At 37.0% G+C, this 18,240-nt stretch overlaps 1 protein-coding gene across 1 annotated transcript; it reads right to left on the minus strand.

The window, feature by feature from the left end:
* Positions 1-127: 127 nt before the first annotated feature.
* On the minus strand, positions 128-13,830 carry cops2 (COP9 signalosome subunit 2). Its single transcript, XM_041795474.1, has 13 exons — positions 13,677-13,830; positions 13,094-13,207; positions 12,911-12,988; positions 12,699-12,824; positions 12,488-12,577; positions 12,310-12,387; positions 12,016-12,190; positions 11,715-11,893; positions 11,415-11,467; positions 7,757-7,854; positions 7,567-7,649; positions 4,638-4,696; positions 128-713 (listed from the first exon to the last, which is right to left on the minus strand). Exons 1-13 carry the CDS (start codon positions 13,728-13,730, stop codon positions 569-571), a joined length of 1,332 nt encoding a protein of 443 aa, XP_041651408.1. The 5' UTR covers positions 13,731-13,830; the 3' UTR covers positions 128-568.
* Between the last annotated feature and the right edge of the window lie 4,410 nt (positions 13,831-18,240).

Consider the following 18,240-nt stretch of genomic DNA (forward strand, 5'->3'; position numbering starts at 1 on the left):
TGGGAGTCACCTGAAACGGAAAGCGCCGAGGCCCAGAAAGCGTTTACCAACTGGAGAAAAGCAGTGCGTCACGAGTGCACAGAAATGAATTCAAAGTGTAATGAAATAATGATTTTCTTGTGTCTTATTCATGGCAGTCAAAAACATTTTATTCGCCTGTCACACAGTTAAAACTTTGTAGCTAGTCAAAGGCAGCTGAATCCTTATAGTGCTGAGAGAAATCTGTTTATTACCAACAGGGAACAGTATACATTAAAATACTGTGTACAAGTTTTCATACACATTTTGACTTTTTTTAACAACTGAAGCATTTGTGTGTTGCACATGGAAGGATCTGCCAATCAGGATCATGACAAAAATAAGTGTCAGTGATTTCCTCTCATCACGACAAAACATCACACTTTGAACACGTTCTCGGGGTTCCTGGTGTCTTCTTGAAATTGGTGGCATTCTCAAAACCTGTGCTGTGTATCTTGTCTCAGAGGATATACTTGAAGAAGCACAGTAGCATACTTTATGGATGTATTAAAACATGCCATTTTCCTTGTCTCTTGATTTTTACATGCCATCATGTGAGCTTGCTAACAATGGCTTGGTTGAGAGTGTTCAGCTGATTTGTCCATTTGTCTAAAGCTGTGTAGCGAGCCCCTCCTCTCTTCTGGTAATCCAGTTCTAGTAGCTGGTTGACTTGGTCGATTCGCCCGTGGATCGTGCTGTGGAAAAACAAGAGAAAGTAAGAGAGTCTGCCAGGACTGGAAAGGAACTTTTTCACCTACCAGCCACTGTGGCAGGTGGATTAAAAAAATCTACCAGCCGCTCACTTTTTTGTTTTTTTTTGTTTTTTTTACCAGCCATTTTATTTTAAGAGAAGCATGAGATAAGGTACTAATAATCAAGATCTATAGCAGTGCAGCCCAAAGTGTGGGCCAGTGACCAGCGACTGGATGGCTGTGAGATGTCATTTGCAATATCTAAAAATCATCGGAATTATTAATAAATAAATCACATTTTAAATGGAACTGGTAAATGCATTTGAGCATGTAACACACTTTTACACTGCAGACCACACCTACCTATTCATACCCTTACACACTATTCACACACTGATGGCAGGGGTTGCTATGGAGAATTGGCAATCAGTATTAGCCAATCCTATTCAACTGCATCCATACATATTTACACATCACTGACGCAGCAGTGGGAGCAAATTGGGATTAAGTGTTTTGCCCAAAAACACATTGACATGTGACCGCTGGGGATCAAGCCAACAACTTTCCACTTGCGAGACAACCAACTCTACCCACTGATCCACAGTCGCCCCATAAAATACTTGGTTACATTTCATTTTTTATTTCAAGTCTCAGAAGAAACAAAACACAGCAAAAACTTTTACCTCATGTCACTATTAACCTTTTTTTCTGATGTAAACAACTGGTGTCACAATTTAACTGGTGTTGGATTAACTGGTGAGACCATGCTAGTCATTCTACTATGCCACTTGCTTCCCAAATTTAAGAATTAATCTGTGTCTCTGGAGACATTAATGCAACTTGGGAAGAGTTTTCTGGGCCACAAAGTACATTTACAGAGATAAGTATGAGAAAAGAAAATACAAGTGACTTTGCAGATGCCCGATTAAAATTAAATAAATGGCAAAGGCTCATTAATTGTACTTTGAGACCCAACAAACATTTTCTGAGTAATGTTGTTGTATCTGAAGGCAAGCATTTGCATTGAATTCCCTGTTTATGAAACAAAAATATCATCAATCAAAGATAAATATGCAAATCTTGTGTTATGGTTGTACAAGGTTTTCTGTAGGCTCCAGAAGATATTCAGGTCTTAATTTGGGCCGCAGAATACTCAAGTTTGGGAAAGGCTGGTCTATGGGGCTTAAGTTTAAGGCTATTCAACAAAGTGAAATGCTTCAATAGCATTTTCTGGCATTATATGTCTGACTTGCAAGAACTAAATATTTTGTGCATAACCCCTGCAATCTGTCCAGAATTCAGGCCTTGTTTAATTATCTTGGACTTAAGACGAGAGAAACGTCGGTTCAAAGAAACTTTTAACAGATAGACCACTTGCAGAACTTCAAGTATGGTATTGAGTCAGACCATCCCAGCACACAGTTAATAGTAAGCTCTGACACAAGGAAGGGGAGGCAGGACTCTTTGGTCAGTGAGCATGTAAGTCTGCTTGATTCTGATCATAAAGTTAGTAGGAACAAGCAGAAATCTGGGACTTACTTTATGCCAAATATTATCACAAAATCATTCTGTTATATTACTTTTATTATCCTGCCCCAGAGGCAGGTAGGTTGAGAAAACTCTTCCCACACTGCTCAAAAATACCTGCATTTGTGGTGGTGGATGCTAATTTTCCACCCTGGAGGCTACAAATTGAAAAAAAATGAAAGAACCAAATCTGATTTTATTTAAATTAGTCATGTGTTAGCTTCAAACAAGCCATTTTTTACCAAATTGTAGTCATGCTGTTAAAGTTAAAATTTGAGTTTTCACTAAAAGTCCCTTGTTGTCAAAAGCATACCGGTTCAGACTACTAATTGCTCCCATGTTATAATGCAGTTATTACTGTAGACATTTTGCAGAATTTCTTCAAATAAAAAATCCACAAGTCTAAAAATAGTATTTTAAAATCCTGTTTCTTGGGGGAATAAAGGGAAAGGGAGTCCCTTATGTAAACTCCAGAGTACAAGTTCAACTGGTATTGAAGATGCAGTCTGTCTGGGGTGATTCCTACAGGGGGAAGTGTTTAGACTGTATTCCTGTGCAATCAATTCCCTTGTGCTCAGCTAAGTCCACAATGTGCAGATTCTGTGCAGCTGTGTTGCTCTTTCTAGTAAAGGACTGATCACGAAAATGCTGTTTGAAATAACAATTCAGCCAATCCAAGGTTATAATAATAATAATAATAATAATTATCTAAAACTTACTAAAAATAAAATTCAAAAATCATTTTTGGTAACTGAACTAAATAAAAACTAAGCTTTATCAAAAAATAAAGAGAATTAACTAAAACTGTATAGTGCACTTACATAACTAATTAAAATAAAATGGTAGTCTTTGACACAACCATACCAACTGGCACCTACACCAAGTTCTGGGGAGTGTAAAATTGCCTGATCTGATTGGTTAAGACTTCACACAGTGGTAATTTTATGTCTGGAGTTGTATTCAAACATCATCATCAAGTAAATAAAATGATAAGTGAAGAGTAGCCTGTTTTAATATGTTTTCAAAAATGTATTACACTCACTCAGCCCTGACATCTATCCGTAAAAAACAAAACTAATACTAAAACTAATAAAAACTAAACTAAAACGAAGTATTTTTGCTAAAAAAATCCCAAACTATTATAACCTTGAGCTGATCACAGATTCTGATATTTTTCAATACTTCCTTTGGGGCAAGACTTCCAAACTGCTGATATTTTCTTTCACATTTGAAAATGAAAACCTCAAACTTTTTCCAACATGGTAATGTGCTGATGTCTGTTAACGAAGGTGAGATTAACGGGAACAGGTGCCAGACCAGTGCATTGTCGCATTCCTTTCTTTATGCATCATCTGTTTTCACAGTTTGTAATCCTGCCAGCTACCAGCACTCAATGTCATTAACTGAGGAGTCATTTTGATAAAACTAGCATCCACAAGGTTTTATTTACTTAACAGTAGAGCACTTTCTTTTAAATAAAAGATTATGGCCTAAAAATGAGAAAAGCTGTTCAAAAGGCTCCTCTTGCCACACACAATGAATGGGAGCTGATTTTCAAATGTAAGCATTCACACTGGATCCGTTAGATTTTTAATTCTCTACCCTAACAATTTCAGTTTCTCCTTGTTAAAAAAAAATAACTTCTTGTGCTCTTATGTTGAAAGTGGAGAAACAGGCGTGTGGTACCATGTACTGACTTGCATTTGACTGCTTTGGCCCAGATAGTTTTGTCTCTGTGTTGACACAAGTCAGAACACTACATTTTAACCATGGATATGTTTTTTTTTAATTGCGCAACTATCTCCATTTTGTAAAACAAAGTGAAATACAACAAAATGAAATATAATCAAGGAAATATTTCGCCTGATACCACTTGTGCCTTCTAATCTTCTTCTTTCCTTGTTCTTTTAGCCATTTCGATGCAAGGACATGGTGTTATGACTGTGCATGTCTCAGCATTTCATACTTTTATATCTGTTGCAGCAGAATATAGGATGCAGCCAACTTTTAAAAGAAGATATCAAAAGTGCACTTCAGACATTGGATCTTAAAGTACAAGCTTCTTTGTAATTATCTTTTTAAATAAACAGAAACATTTAAAAATTTTGGACAAGATGGCAACAAGAATCGAGTATCTGCAAGTGATCTGGTGTTTTCACCTGCTGACAAGTTTCTTACGTCAGAGAACCAGCACAGCCGGGTTGTGAGGCTGTAAATAGCAGGTCATCATTACAGAGTGACAATAAGTAAAGCACGAGACGTGACTGAAACTGTCATTTCATAACACCTGATTCTATCAAGAGGCAAAGCATGCAGACAATGAGGAACTACAATTATTTACAGGAATAAAGCTATTTTTGTTCTTTGGCTTCTCAGCAGACATGTGAGGGAGAAACTTACTTGTCCAAGATGCACTGCACCAGCAAACTCTCCACATCACACACATCAATGTTCAGCTCCTAAAACACAAAACAAACAGTCAAGACTCGTACATGCATCTGCAGAGGAATATATGAGTCAGCAATTTTAAAGCATTCACAAAAATCAACACCGAGCCCAAAGCAAATATTGTGGTTGAAGTGCTGCCAAAGGTGTCAACCATCATGTAAGTATGTAAACTAATGAGAAAATAAGCACATACATGTAAAGAACATTAACAGATACAATTACAGTACTTAAAGTAGTGATGCCTGTCATCTGACTGTGATGTGAGAAAGTATCACAACAAGTTCTTATAATACTGCATTTTTGATGCATTTACTCAGACTTGGTCTTATTTTCATGAAAAAAAATTAACAAAACATACATGAGGCATAAACCTTGCACTTCTTGGTGCTTGTTTTCAGTATATATTCTAATGTGTGGGTTTCATTTTAAAGCATGTGTCACCCTCAAGGACAATCTGTATTATATTCCTTTGTATGGCATGCTCTTAAAGGCAAGCCAAAAAAGCCTTCAGGGGTCTGCCTCTAAGACATTACATTTTAAGCCAGAACAAATCTTGTTACATTATCGTCTCTTCTACACTAGAGTCTGAACTATGTGTGACAAAACTTGGGATTTTTACAGCACTGAATTTTAATAAGGGATGCACAATGTTATTGGCACGATATTGGTATGAGCAGATCTTAGCTTATAAAGTGAATTATCTGTATCGTAATGAAAATTTCTGCTGAGTTTTGTTTATAGTTTGGCGGGAAAAATCTGCTTATATCAGCTGTTAATACTGGTCACATAAACAAACAAGTTAGTGGAGTTTTAGGCTGGATCAGCTGACCTTCTTCAGCTTGAATCTTTTTCTTTATTCATCTAAAGTATTTGACACAGTGGACCATGTGGTGATGAGAAACAGGTCTATCTGAACAAACAGTCAATTAGTTTAGTGTGTGCAAGCATCAGGTTGTCCTTCGAGCTCACTCAGTATAACCAAAGGTGTGTCTCAGGGTCAATCCTATGGCCACTCCTTTCGTTCAATCAAAACATGTCTAATGCTAATTTTCACTTTTATGCTGACAACACTGTAATATACAGTCCCCACCCCAGACAAAGCACTGTCCCGGTTACAACTTGCTTTTCACACAATCCAACACTATTTTTATGGCCTGAGACTTGTTTTAAATGCAGAAAAAAAAAGTGATGCTATTCTATGTCAAATGTTAAATCTAAGCCACTGAGCCTGCCACCGATCTCCACTTCACAGGGTACGCAGAATGAGTTTGTGTTGTTACAGATATTTTGGTATTTTGACTGATGAACCCCTCTCTTTTATTCCCCACATTCAGCAGTTGGTAAAAAGGCTAAAACTTAAACTGGGTTTTTATTTCAGAATCAAATCCTTCCTTTCTTTGGAGTCTAAGAAGAGACTCGTTGCTACCACGTATATGTCAGTGCTGGACTGTGTTGATGTTTTGTACATGCATGCCATGGAGCTCTCAGGTCCATCACAACTTTTAAGGCTCTCACTCATCACTGTCTGTTGTATGAACATGGTGGGTGGTCTTCTCCATTTTCACATAGACTAAAACTCTAAAATTTGTAATCTCTCATCACAGGATATTTTATTACCGTCTATCCCAAGGATCAGAACTGAACTGGGAAAAAACACATTTAAGTTTGCTGTTCCTTCTGCCTGAAATGATTCACAGAAAAACCTCAAACTTAGTGAGCTGGTCAAATTGGACGCTTTTAAGAGGTTGATTGGAAGCAGAGATATCTGGCTAGAGATGTTTAAATGTTTTATTTTGACAGTGGTTCATCTTAACAAATACTTGCCATTTCTCTCATGATTTCTTGTCTTCCCATGTATTGTGTTTGACATTTTATTTGTATGCAGAGGTGGAAAGTAACTAATTACAATTACTCAAGTTAGTGTAATTGAGTAGCTTTTTTGTGTACTTATACTTTTTTGAGTACTTTTCAAAATCACTACCATTACTTTTACTTAAGTATATTGAGGTAAGTATTGTACTTCACTGCATTTTAAAAAGCATCAAGTACTGAGTAAAAAAAAAAAAGTACACTAAAAGCCAAAACGAGGAGATTCCAGCCTTTTGCCAACAAGGAAATGGCCAGAAGTTTGACTTTCACTGCTTTTCACATGATGGTAAGTAGTGAGAGAATGATTCCACATTTCATCCTAAGGCAGCTGTTCGTTTGACCTTAGGTTAAGTCACATCGTATAAAAAACACATCTGGTTATAGATTCATATTCTCTTGCTGTATAACCCTCTCAGGTATCAACAGTAGCTACTCAGTACTTTGAGTACATTTTAAATGACTTACTTTTTATTTTTACTTGAGTAGATTAATAGATCACTGCTTTTACTTCTACTTAAGTAAATTTTATTTAAAAAGCCCTTTACTTTTACTTGAGTATGATAGTTGTGTATTTTTTCCACCTCTGTTTGTTTGGCTGCTAAATGTTTGTCTGTTGCTCAGTAATTTGACTATGCTGCTGCCTTTCTTGGCCAGGACACTTTTTCCACTCTTTCTACTGGTTAAATAAAGGTTAAAGAAACACAAAAAGGAAAAAAAATCTCTGTTCCATACCATTTAAATGTGTTTTAAGGCTTAAATTTGCTTACTTGTTCATCCCCAAACTTTGAATCCTGTGTGTTAAGGACTTAAGTTTTAGGTCTGACCTACATTTAAATATTGGCATTGATATGTTTTGTGATACAGACCCATCAAAATGGAATTAATCTGATGAGTTGGACTCTTATGGCCATAAGCAATGTGTCTGGAAAATACTTCAAGAAAATTTGTTTAAAAAAAGAGACAGCAGATAAAGTCACTGTTCAGGGCAGTTTTAAGGACTACACTGACTTACCTTAGAAATGAAGGGGATGTGTATTCTCGTGTATGGTTTGATGAGTTTGATAAGTACTTGAGTTCTAATGTTCCGCAGGAGCTCTGAAAAAAAAAAACATCACATAATCAGCCACACTTTAAAAGGAAAAAAAAAATACCATATTTTCATATTTATAACGCCTGTGGACTGAAGTCCTCTCACCACTCACCCTCTATGTGCTCTCTAATGAATGGGTCGTCCATTATGTTACTGTGATTTGTTTTCAAGATTTTCTCAAATTCAGTGATGTCATTGTTCTGGTAGGCGCTGGAAGGAAAAACAGAGAGTGTTGTTATTTGATATACATTGTGTCAATGTGACCCACACAGAGACCTTCGTCCAGATGGCTGTCAATTCTTTCTAAAATATTAGACTAAACACTATTCTTATGACAGCTTTGGGAGTGTTTCTTTAGTGTCTTGTTTATGCAATAAAAAATGCTAAATATATGAAAGGATCACAAATTATTTAAAACTGTGAATGTTATTTATAAAATCGCGTGTTTCAGCAGTGAACAGAGAGCTAACAAGGAAACAGAAGGCTTGAGAAAGACAATAGGCATGATCAATACATAAAACAAGTTCAGTTAAATATACAATACTGTTTACACGATGCTGGTAACCAGTATGAAAGATATTAGGACCAATAATGTCGTCAGCGTGTATATTTTCATTATGATAAATACTGATTGTCCATAGAATGCTGTGAAAATACATCACAAGAGACGAGTTACAAGGAACGGGATTCAGAATAACAAATCAAGGGCTATTCATTAGGCAATACGAGTCCTCGAGATAAACACTTCAAAATATTATGTTAAAATTTCCATGACATGCACTCCCTAACAACTTTTATAGTTTTGGCCACCAGCAGCAAATCTTGAGTCACCAACTTCAGATAAGAAGATTCAAAGTCACATGCACCTTGCCCAGACTGCTGAGGAAATTCCAGCACACACTTTGAGTGCACGAAAATAAAAAAAACTGGATTCTGAACCAGATTTTATGGCCTTTATAGTGTTGTGTTGGGGACTGGTGACAACTGTGGTCACTAACTCTTTTTATTGGTTCTCTTTAAAAAAAAAAAAAAAAGTTACCCACTTCTGCTTTTTAGTCATGGAGACTGTTTTTTTTTTTTTTTTTTTACCATTATTACATAAGCAGCCTATTCTGAGAGACACAACAGACTCCATGTCAATATTTAGGTGGTCTCAATATTGTTGCCATATTTACTCATAAGTAATCTCTATCCACACATTCAATGTAGAAATTTTGACACTGAACACAGGTGTGGTGATTATGTTTGTAGAACACCTGTAGTTCAAGCTGTATTCACCAATCACGTATTAGCAAACTTTAAGTGTGTACAGGAAAAGACTCCAAATGGAAAACAAAACAAGTGGAAAATTCTCCTGGCTAATAACACCAACTCGCATCAGTTGTATTCTGACAATGATTTACTTGTCTCTGTGAACAGATTGCTAGCAAACAATCTGTTATATACCCAAAAAATCTCAACTGAAGCCACAAATCTGCTTGACGCTGTAACGTCATAGCCAATCCCTGTTTCGATTTTAAACTGCCTGAAATGCATATGAAATAATCTAACCAGTTTAAAAGTAGGTTTCTCCTCATCTTCAGGGCAGACATAATAAAGCTTGACTTCTTACTTTTAAACTGTAAGTTATGCTGTTTTTGTTTCCAGCAAACTTGTTTACTCTGATTTTAAGTAAATCACTGGGGATGCACTGATAGCACTTTTTATTTTAGAAAAAGTACAAGTATTTACAATTTGATATATACCATTACAGAGTACAAATATGAATAAGGGCAGTCAATATTTATCATATTAATCACAATAAACAAAGATCCACTATAAGTTCATCTATTTTTTGAAACCACAATTAGGGCTGAACTATTTGAGTAAATAATCTATTTTTGATTACCCACATTAATGCAATTGTGATTTAATATACAATTATTTTTTAGGTTTCTTAGGTATGACTTCCTCAACAAAAAAGCAATAACAAACTCTGTTATAACCAATATAATATTTGGTACACTAAACTATTGCCGAACAATATTGGAAAAATATCTTATTTCAATTTTTTTAGACTCATTGCAAATTTTATATGAATTAATGTACTGAGGAGAACGATGATATTATCTCTCTCCTTTTTAATAAGACAAATGCACTATAACAGGGAAAGTAAGGATATTTCTTTTACGAATTATTCTAAAAAATGACAACTGAATGTCTGCATGATGTGTAGAGCATAGAGTATCTGCATCAAAAATGCATTTAGCTGGCATTTTGAAAAATAAAAGAAATATTGCACCTGTGATTCATTTTTTTTTTTCGGCTAACTTTGGAGCAGCGTCCCCCTGCAGCCAAAGTGAGGTAAATTAATAAGTCTACCACTGCTCTTTATTCTCATTTTACTTGAAAAACAGCTCACCGCAAGCTCAGTGGGTAAGTCAAAAGTCATCTGGACCTTGTGTTATGAAACATATACCTTTTTATCATTCACGTATTTCCCCCTTAATTCACAACAAGTTCCTTTTGTCATGGTTAAGTTCATGCCATAACCTTTGATCTGCCTAAAAAAGCAGGTCTGTATCGAACCAGAGAGTCAATTACAGATTGTTTAAGACCGTATAAAAATCTAAATTGACACAAGAAAAGTTTTAAATACAAAAAAGTTAGATATTAAAATGTGATTTTGAAAAGGGCTGTAATTAACTCTATAAATCCTGAGATTACTTGCATTTAAAAATGTTGATATTTTGACGGCCCCAATATGAATACCTAACAACATGATTACAGTTCTTAAAATTGTATCAAAAATTATTTTACATTTTCACATGTTCCTCACCCCTCTTTCAGCATTGCATTATTACCTCCGCCAAGGAGGTTATGTGATCGGTCTGGGTTTGTTTTTTTGTTAGTTTGTTAGCAACATAACTCAAAAAGTCCTGGATGGATTTTCGTGAAATTTTCAGGAAATGTCAGACATTGCATAAGGAAGAACTGATTAGATTTTGGGACTGATCCGGATCACCGTCTGGATCCAGGAATTTTTTTAAAGGATTCTTCACTACTGAGAGATAGGGCTGATCGCGGAGGTCTGCATTCTTTGAGTGCTTTTCTAGTTTAGCAATGTGCACAACTTGTGTCTTCCTCATTTATTTCAAAATACACCCAGGCTGAAGATATGTCTTTAAATTTGCCTACCTGCTCAAATATTCAAAGACTAAGATCAAGCTATAAAATGATATCAAGCACAGTATCAACAATGTTTTCAGAAGTACAAATACTTGGGCTCTGTATTGCTACCAGAATTGACAGCCAATACTGGCATCAGTATCTGTGCACCCCTATGAATCTCACTGCTTTTTTCCCCTTTTTGGGCTCATACCATTAAAATGGGCATGAGAAAATCAGCCATTTACCATTGAACAAGGACTAAAAGATACACAGTGTTATATTGGGATGTTTTGGATAGAGAAATTTCATCATTTATGTTGCAGATGTAAAACCCCACACAGCCTTCACCAAAACTACAGTGAAATTCATGCCTGTGTCCATGGGCATGCACCATCAATCGGGCGATGACATATTATTATAGCTGGGTGCCAAGACTGACAGCACTCTTGTTGCTGTTCAACCTCAACTCATTAGTAAGGCTGTGCCTGTCAACAAAGCCAGTCTCTGGTCAGCACAATTTTAAAAGCACTTGAATAGTCTTTTGTATTCTGGGGCCATTAATACACCCGTGTTGTAAAGAAATAAATAATTTTACTGTGAAAACGTGAAATCAAACTTACCTTACTAAGTTAGTCATTGCTAGGATCTCTGGGTCGTTTTTGTATGGTTTGGCCTTTGAGAAAAAAGGAAAGGTTATGCCAGGAATCAACAACCTCTATCAAACTTAACTAGTAAAGTACATAACTCCAAAGTATTTTCAGCTAATTCTTCTGATCAGGGATATCCTATCTGTGTGTTCTAAGTACTGCAACACCAATCATGAGTATTTGTCTTAATCTCTAGTGTTCCCTATTTCTGTACATAGTATTTGCATTTTTAAAGGAGCAAACAGTTTTAAGCAATAACAATTGATTTCATACCTCTTGAGAGTCAAAAGGGTTTATTCCTGACTTCATCAGCATGTTAGCTAGCACCAGGTACTTCAGGCATGTCGTCCTTCTGGGGCTTCCGGACTCGTCATAGTTTTTAAAGGCCTCAAAGAAGTCTGTGTGAGCTTTCTCGAACTCTCCCTCTCTCAAATGCATCTTCCCACCACACTCTGATGAAGAGCAAACAAGCACAGGTCAATCAGCAAACAGCAGTGACAGTGCATGGTGAGCCAGTTTTGATAAACACAGAGACAAAGAACAGTTGTATCAAGACAGAGGTAAATGATCCTACCTCTGATAACTCCCATAATGAGTGGATGAGGAATGGCAGATTTAATATGAAGTGACTGCTCATAAAGGGCTTTCAATTTCTTGTTGTTTTTTTGTGCTGTGTACATTTGGATCTCCAGGGCATAGATCTCCAACAGCTGTGTGCCTTTCTTCAAGTCATCCTCGCCATCATCTGTCTATAGTGACATAAAGAAAGAAACAAACCCTTATCAGATGGCTGATACTTGGAAATACACCCTTTATTGACGATCTTGAATTTGAAAGACTAAACAATGACTTAAATAAACATAAATACCTGACACGACTGGTGAAGTTGCCTAAGAATCTTTTGCAGTTTTCCATACTCTTCCCTCTCCAAGTACAGCTTTCCCAACTGTAAGGGAGGATTAAGAAAACGAGCTTTTCTGAGCAAACGTTTTTATACTAAATTATAGCACAGAATTTCCTTGATACAGTGTGAAAACATTGCTCACCTTTGTATTTGTTTTGAACCAAAGTCTGTCATTTTTTGCATCTTTCAAAGCCTCCAACGTGGTTTCATAGAACTCCTGCAGCAAGTCCATCTAATATCATGACAGGCACATAAAAAAAATATTTATTACAGGTAGTATGGCAAATTTTAATGGAATAATAAAATGTATCTTGCACTTTGGCTGTCATCTTCCTCAGGTCCTCCTTCCATACCTGTTTGGAGGTAGAGATATAGTCGAGTATGGAGTTGATTGACTTCTCTGAGTAGTTCCTGGTGACAGCACTTCTGATGTATGTGAGGAGCTGCTTGTACCTGTTCATCATCTCTGGAAAGTTGGTCTACACAGGCGAGACACAGAAAAACAAACCTGTCAAAAAGCATGCCTGGGGATACTGGTACTTATTAACTATAGCCTATCACATACCAGCTTGAAGTTGATTTTGATCATCTGTTTCAGTGCTTTGAATCCCCATTCTCCTTTCTCTCCTTCAAGTTCCAACACCTGAGCAAACATAAACCAAAATCTGTTAAAATGCAGCGCTTTAAAGCTGGTGAGTTGACTAAAAACCCACACAGAACAAATACTTGTTATGGAGTACAACTCCACCTTCTGGAAACTGCTAAGTGCTGCTTTGGGATCATCCTCCTTCAAGGCTTTGGAGTTGTAGTACTGGTTCTCCAGGTCCACATTTGGCTCTGAATTACTGTCTTCTGAGTATTCCTGAATACAAGCATATAAATATGTCAAGGTTATGTTTAAACATAAATATTCGCTAAGTAAACATGCCAGAAAACTCTTAGCTAGCTAACATAAAGATGAGGATGGCAGATTCCTGAATACAAGCCTGCAAACATGAGCCTTGAGCTAACGTTACGTTAGCAAACGCCATAGCTTGCTAACTAGCCGGCAGGTTTGCTTTTCGTGCCCACAAATACGAGCCCAGTGAATGCTTAAAGCGTGCTGCTCAATAATGGTAACGTTAACTGAAATTAGTCATTCACATAGTGACCAAAAACAACTATCCCAAGCTAGCTAAAGAGCTAACGTTAGTCATTCGCTGTCAGCTTGATATTAGCCGACAAGCTAGCTAAACAGCTAACGTTAGCTAGCCCGTACTGTCGGCACTTTACTGTTAGCGGACAAACGGCAAAAATGTAAGCGCAAGTGAGGTAAATTCAGGTGTAAATACCAGGTCGTAATCTTCTTCATCGTCGCACATGAAATCGTCTTCCATGTCAGACATCTTGAGGGTCTTCCTTGCTCTTAATCAGAGACAGACAGTAGCCCGGCCTATGCTGTGTTTTGCAGCGGTGGTGAGGTGGTGTGTCAGGGTGGCACGAAGCATGAGCCTAATTCCGTCCATAGATGGCGCTGTTGGATCACCTCAGACACATGAACAACTCCACGAGGTTAAGAAGATTCCCTAGCTGCAGTCTCAGGGATGTGTCTGCCTGTCACTGCATGGGGACAGACTTTTAATGTATTATGTTGCACTATGTTGATAAATTTTACTTTTAGACTTTGTTGTTAAAGCAATTAAGAACTCACATTTTACATCTAGGCCTTTTGAGGGAGGAAGTAACCGATTACATATACTGACATTAAGTAGTTTTTTAATCTGTCATTGTAGGTCTTCTTAAGCAAGTTTTAACCAGAGTAACTGTACTTTTACTTGAGTACAATACTCATACTTTTTCTGTTGACTACACCTGCGATTTTCATTTGGTGGACCAGGGCCCACAAGTGGGTTGTGGAGCTGTTTTCAGTGGGTCATGAATTGGTACCTGGAAAAAATAGTAGCAGAGTATCTTGGATGTACAGAGGTTCTAGGCAGACAGCTTTCCATACCATTGATATAACACTGTTTTGCAGGAAAAGAATTAATTTTTTTTCTTGATATTCTGACCTATTTGTCCTGTTATCTTAGATAAAAATATCTTGGAGCAAGCTAGTTTTCCCATGATAACGTCTTAATTTCTTAAGATCTCTAATTCAATTCAATTCAAAAAACAATTTGTCCCTGGAGGGGCGATTCAAGACACTCATAGCATAACAAAAAGCAAAGAGCAGAAGCCTAAAAAAACACACAATTGCAAATATATTTAAGTTTTAAACCATGTATACAGTATATGTATGCCTTTATACAAAAATGAACACTTTGAACAGATTATTTTAAATATAGTTCTCAGATATCGACAGTTTACATTCAAACATATCTACAAAGCTGTACAGCTACAGTAAAAAATGGAAGCCAAGAATGGCTGTTGTGCCGAGACAAAGATTTCACCTGGAAATAAATCTAAAAACAGGATCATGTGAAATGGACCAGTTCTGTGTACACAAAGTGGGTGTAGTGCAATAAATGAAGTACAAATAATCAATGAAAATATAAACAGAGGTATATAAAAAGGTTTTAAAAATATCGACATTATCATGGCAAAACCGATTGAAATGGGGGAAACAGAAAGCTCCAGCAACACTAGTAATATGGAGAACTTTATCATAAATATGTTCTCTAAATTACAATTGTTAGTGAATCTGTTCCCTCCAAGACTTTATATATTTGACATGAGGTGGAAATTATATTTTGTGTTATGTTTTTTCCAGTCTATTTGTTCAGTCACATGCTTTGGTACATCTAGGGTCCAAAATTCCAGACTTTTTAATTCGATTAACTTTAGTGAATTAATAAAAATAAGGTCACTATTTCATATTAAGGAGGAGGAGGTGGTGGGTCCTTAGAATAGACTAGCTGCGGACCATCTGATAACACAAAAGTAAATAGCAAGAGAATGATTCCACATTATACCCCACAACAGCTGCTGTATTTCACTTTATCAAAGAGTTGTGACTTTAACTGAAGAACCTGGATGGAGATCTATGGTGAATCCATTGAGAATCTATATTCTGATGTTATTGTTGATAAGCTGTCAATAAGGAAAGTTCTTATTTTACTGTCCTTGTGAGCAATCATCATGACATTACAAAGCTCAATATTTTTATTGGTGATGATGATGTATTTATACTTCTTTGCAGGTCTGGGGGAGAAATTATATCCTGTTTATATCTGACACAATAATCTGGGACAAAATGGCTAACTTCCAGGATCAGTACACATGGTATACAACAAAAAAAAAAAAAATTAATCGGCATGTGTGCATAATAAATTAAACTGCAACTTGTAGATCAATAGAATATAATAGTATAGAATTGATGTTTATTACAGTTTGCACAGACACAAGTCAGTACAGGTACATTGGAATTTTTGTGCAGTCGTCTACAAAAAAAAGCATAGAAATGTGTAAGTTTAGAAAATATAGACTGAATGAATCAGAACAATATAAACCAGAAAGAGCTGTAGTATAAATAAAGCTGTTTCTTGAGGGTTTTTCTGAAGTTTAGTGTTTGATGAGCCTGTTACAGCTCTTCTGGTAAAACAGAGTTCTCCACATTTTTCCCTTTTTTAACTATAGCTAACAGAAATCATTACTACCAAACATTTAAGATTTAATGCATATCTAAAATACACAAAAGCATGATTTACTATTACAAAGCTGTGTAAACCCTTTAGTGACTTGCAGGTGTTTGATCCACCGGTGTTAGCTGACATAAGAAAAGTAGAGAGGAGATCTTAAGCGATGAGCGAGGAAGATTTCCACACAAAACCACCAACGCACACACAAGAAATGCACCCCAAGTTCACCAGGTTCATCTGAAACATTGGTGGTGAGAACATTTCTACTTAATCTAATTTACGGACAAAAGAAAGGCTACATGACCATAAAAGAGAAACAAAATTTTATTTATTTAATCTTGTGGTGAAAAATGAACTTCGATCTAAGGAAAAATACTCAACTCTTTTCTAAACATGTCCCCATCCAGGAGGTCATATTATAAATAAGTATATTTGGATTATTTTTCTTGATCCATTAACACAGAAAGTGTTGCAGCAAGTAAGCTGAACAAGTAGAGTTGGGATTTTAATGTACATTCATGCATTTTTACTGACACAGCAAAGCATGGTCGAATAAATATAACTTTCACATTTCCTTTAGCTTTAATGGTATAAAAAGGTTTAATTTCTAAAAGCAAATACTTTAAAAAATTGGACATGAAGTATTTGAATAAATGCATTTTTTGAATTATATCCATGGCTGCAAACATCCCATGAACTCCAGACTCCACTGGTGCGTGTCAGATCTCGGTCAGCCCCTTGAATCAGGCTCTTGTCAGAAGTATTTCGTGACTGTTCTCTCGACAGTCTTGGCTGCCACAGAGCGAGGCCACTGGCAGCATCATATCTCTCTCTCCCTGGCCTCTTTGCTTCACTTGGGGGGTCATTCCACAGTGAACCCTATGAGGATCTCATTTCTGGAGAAATGACGTTCCTGTTCCGAAAATTCACGCAATCAACCCGTGTGTCATCAAGTTATGTGTCATAGGTTTATTTAAAAAAAATTAAGAGCGGGGGTGAAAAAAACTGTCCGTCATCTTATGCGGTCGGTTTGGCCATAATATTTACAGTATCCAGACATGAATCACAAACACTAATACTGGAGGGAAGAAAGTATTCACTGAACAAGTTATAACTTTAACGCATTAAGACTGACCTGAAAAATATTATTTGTGCAAGTGTGTGTGTACAAATGTGTCACAGACTGTGGGCTTTTCTCAGTCCTTTCTTCTTTCATGTGTGCTCTGGCAGAGTTTTTGAATCTTTTACATAAAGCCATGCTGCAGCTGTCTGCTGGGTCCCAATGGAAACCAAACTGTTTTAGTTGCTTTGCATCCCTCTTCAACTGTTTGTGTGAGAAAACGCTACGGTGATATGATGCAGGATGTGCACACCCATTTGTTGCATGCGTGTGTGTGTGTGGTGTGGAGCAGGGGTCCATGTGTTGTGTCTGTCATCATTTCATTAATTGCACTCAGTTTGCATCATTACAATGACTTAATGAGTGAGCCGCTCTTTTCTGGTAACAACAACACGGGAAAAACTGTGGGTTGGAGACAAAGACGCAAAGGTGCTAAAACAACCTGATTTGTCATCACAATGCCCACACAACCTCCAAATTACATGGCATTCAGCTGCTTCACATACTTGAAATACAGACTGACTGATCTGTCATCACACTGATAACCTCGACAGAGGGTGTTTCCGTCTGTGGTGGGTAGATGCTAAATAACATGTGGGCTAATCTTTAGAAACAGATTCTACTTAAAGATGAGTGTCTACACAGGGGTTATGGTTTACAAACCGAGTGTATAATGTTAGTTCAGGCAGGCCTCGAAGGCCTCAAGTACTGATCAGCTGATCTCATGCAAGCCTTCATCAGCTGATGGCCACCTAATTTGCTCCCAAGCACACCATTAGCTAATCGCACTCATGCTGCAATACTGCTCTAGCATGGCTACGCTTTGCTGTTCCACTGCAAGCCACTTTTTGCAACCCTCCTCCACCCCAGCTCCTCTTTTATTCTGAAATTGAGCATACAGTGTTAGTTAAGGCAGGTTGCGGAGTCAAGCACGGCAATATAATTGAGATGCCCTCATCAGCTGGCCTGCTATTTTGCATCTAAGCACACAAATGGCTAATTGCACTCATGCTGCCACGATTAAGCTTCTCTAGCCTGCCTATGGTTTGCTGCAACCTCTAAGAGCAATAAGTCCTAATGGAAATGTTCCTGTCTCCATTTGTAGTACAAACTGCATTGACCAATTTTGTATCAGTGGGCTTCCACAGGCTCCATCAA

This window comes from Cheilinus undulatus, linkage group 1 (assembly GCF_018320785.1).
Source record: "Cheilinus undulatus linkage group 1, ASM1832078v1, whole genome shotgun sequence".
Taxonomy (NCBI): domain Eukaryota; kingdom Metazoa; phylum Chordata; class Actinopteri; order Labriformes; family Labridae; genus Cheilinus; species Cheilinus undulatus.

Excerpts from the sequence above, each read along its gene's own strand:
- cops2 (XM_041795474.1), bottom strand. The coding sequence starts at position 13,730 with ATGTCTGACATGGAAGACGATTTCATGTGCGACGATGAAGAAGATTAC. Across the intron at positions 12,191-12,309 it reads AACTTCACCAGTCGTGTCAG|ACAGATGATGGCGAGGATGA; the intron begins GTATTTATGTTT and ends ATGTCACTATAG. Across the intron at positions 4,697-7,566 it reads ACATCCCCTTCATTTCTAAG|GAGCTGAACATTGATGTGTG; the intron begins GTAAGTCAGTGT and ends TTTGTGTTTTAG.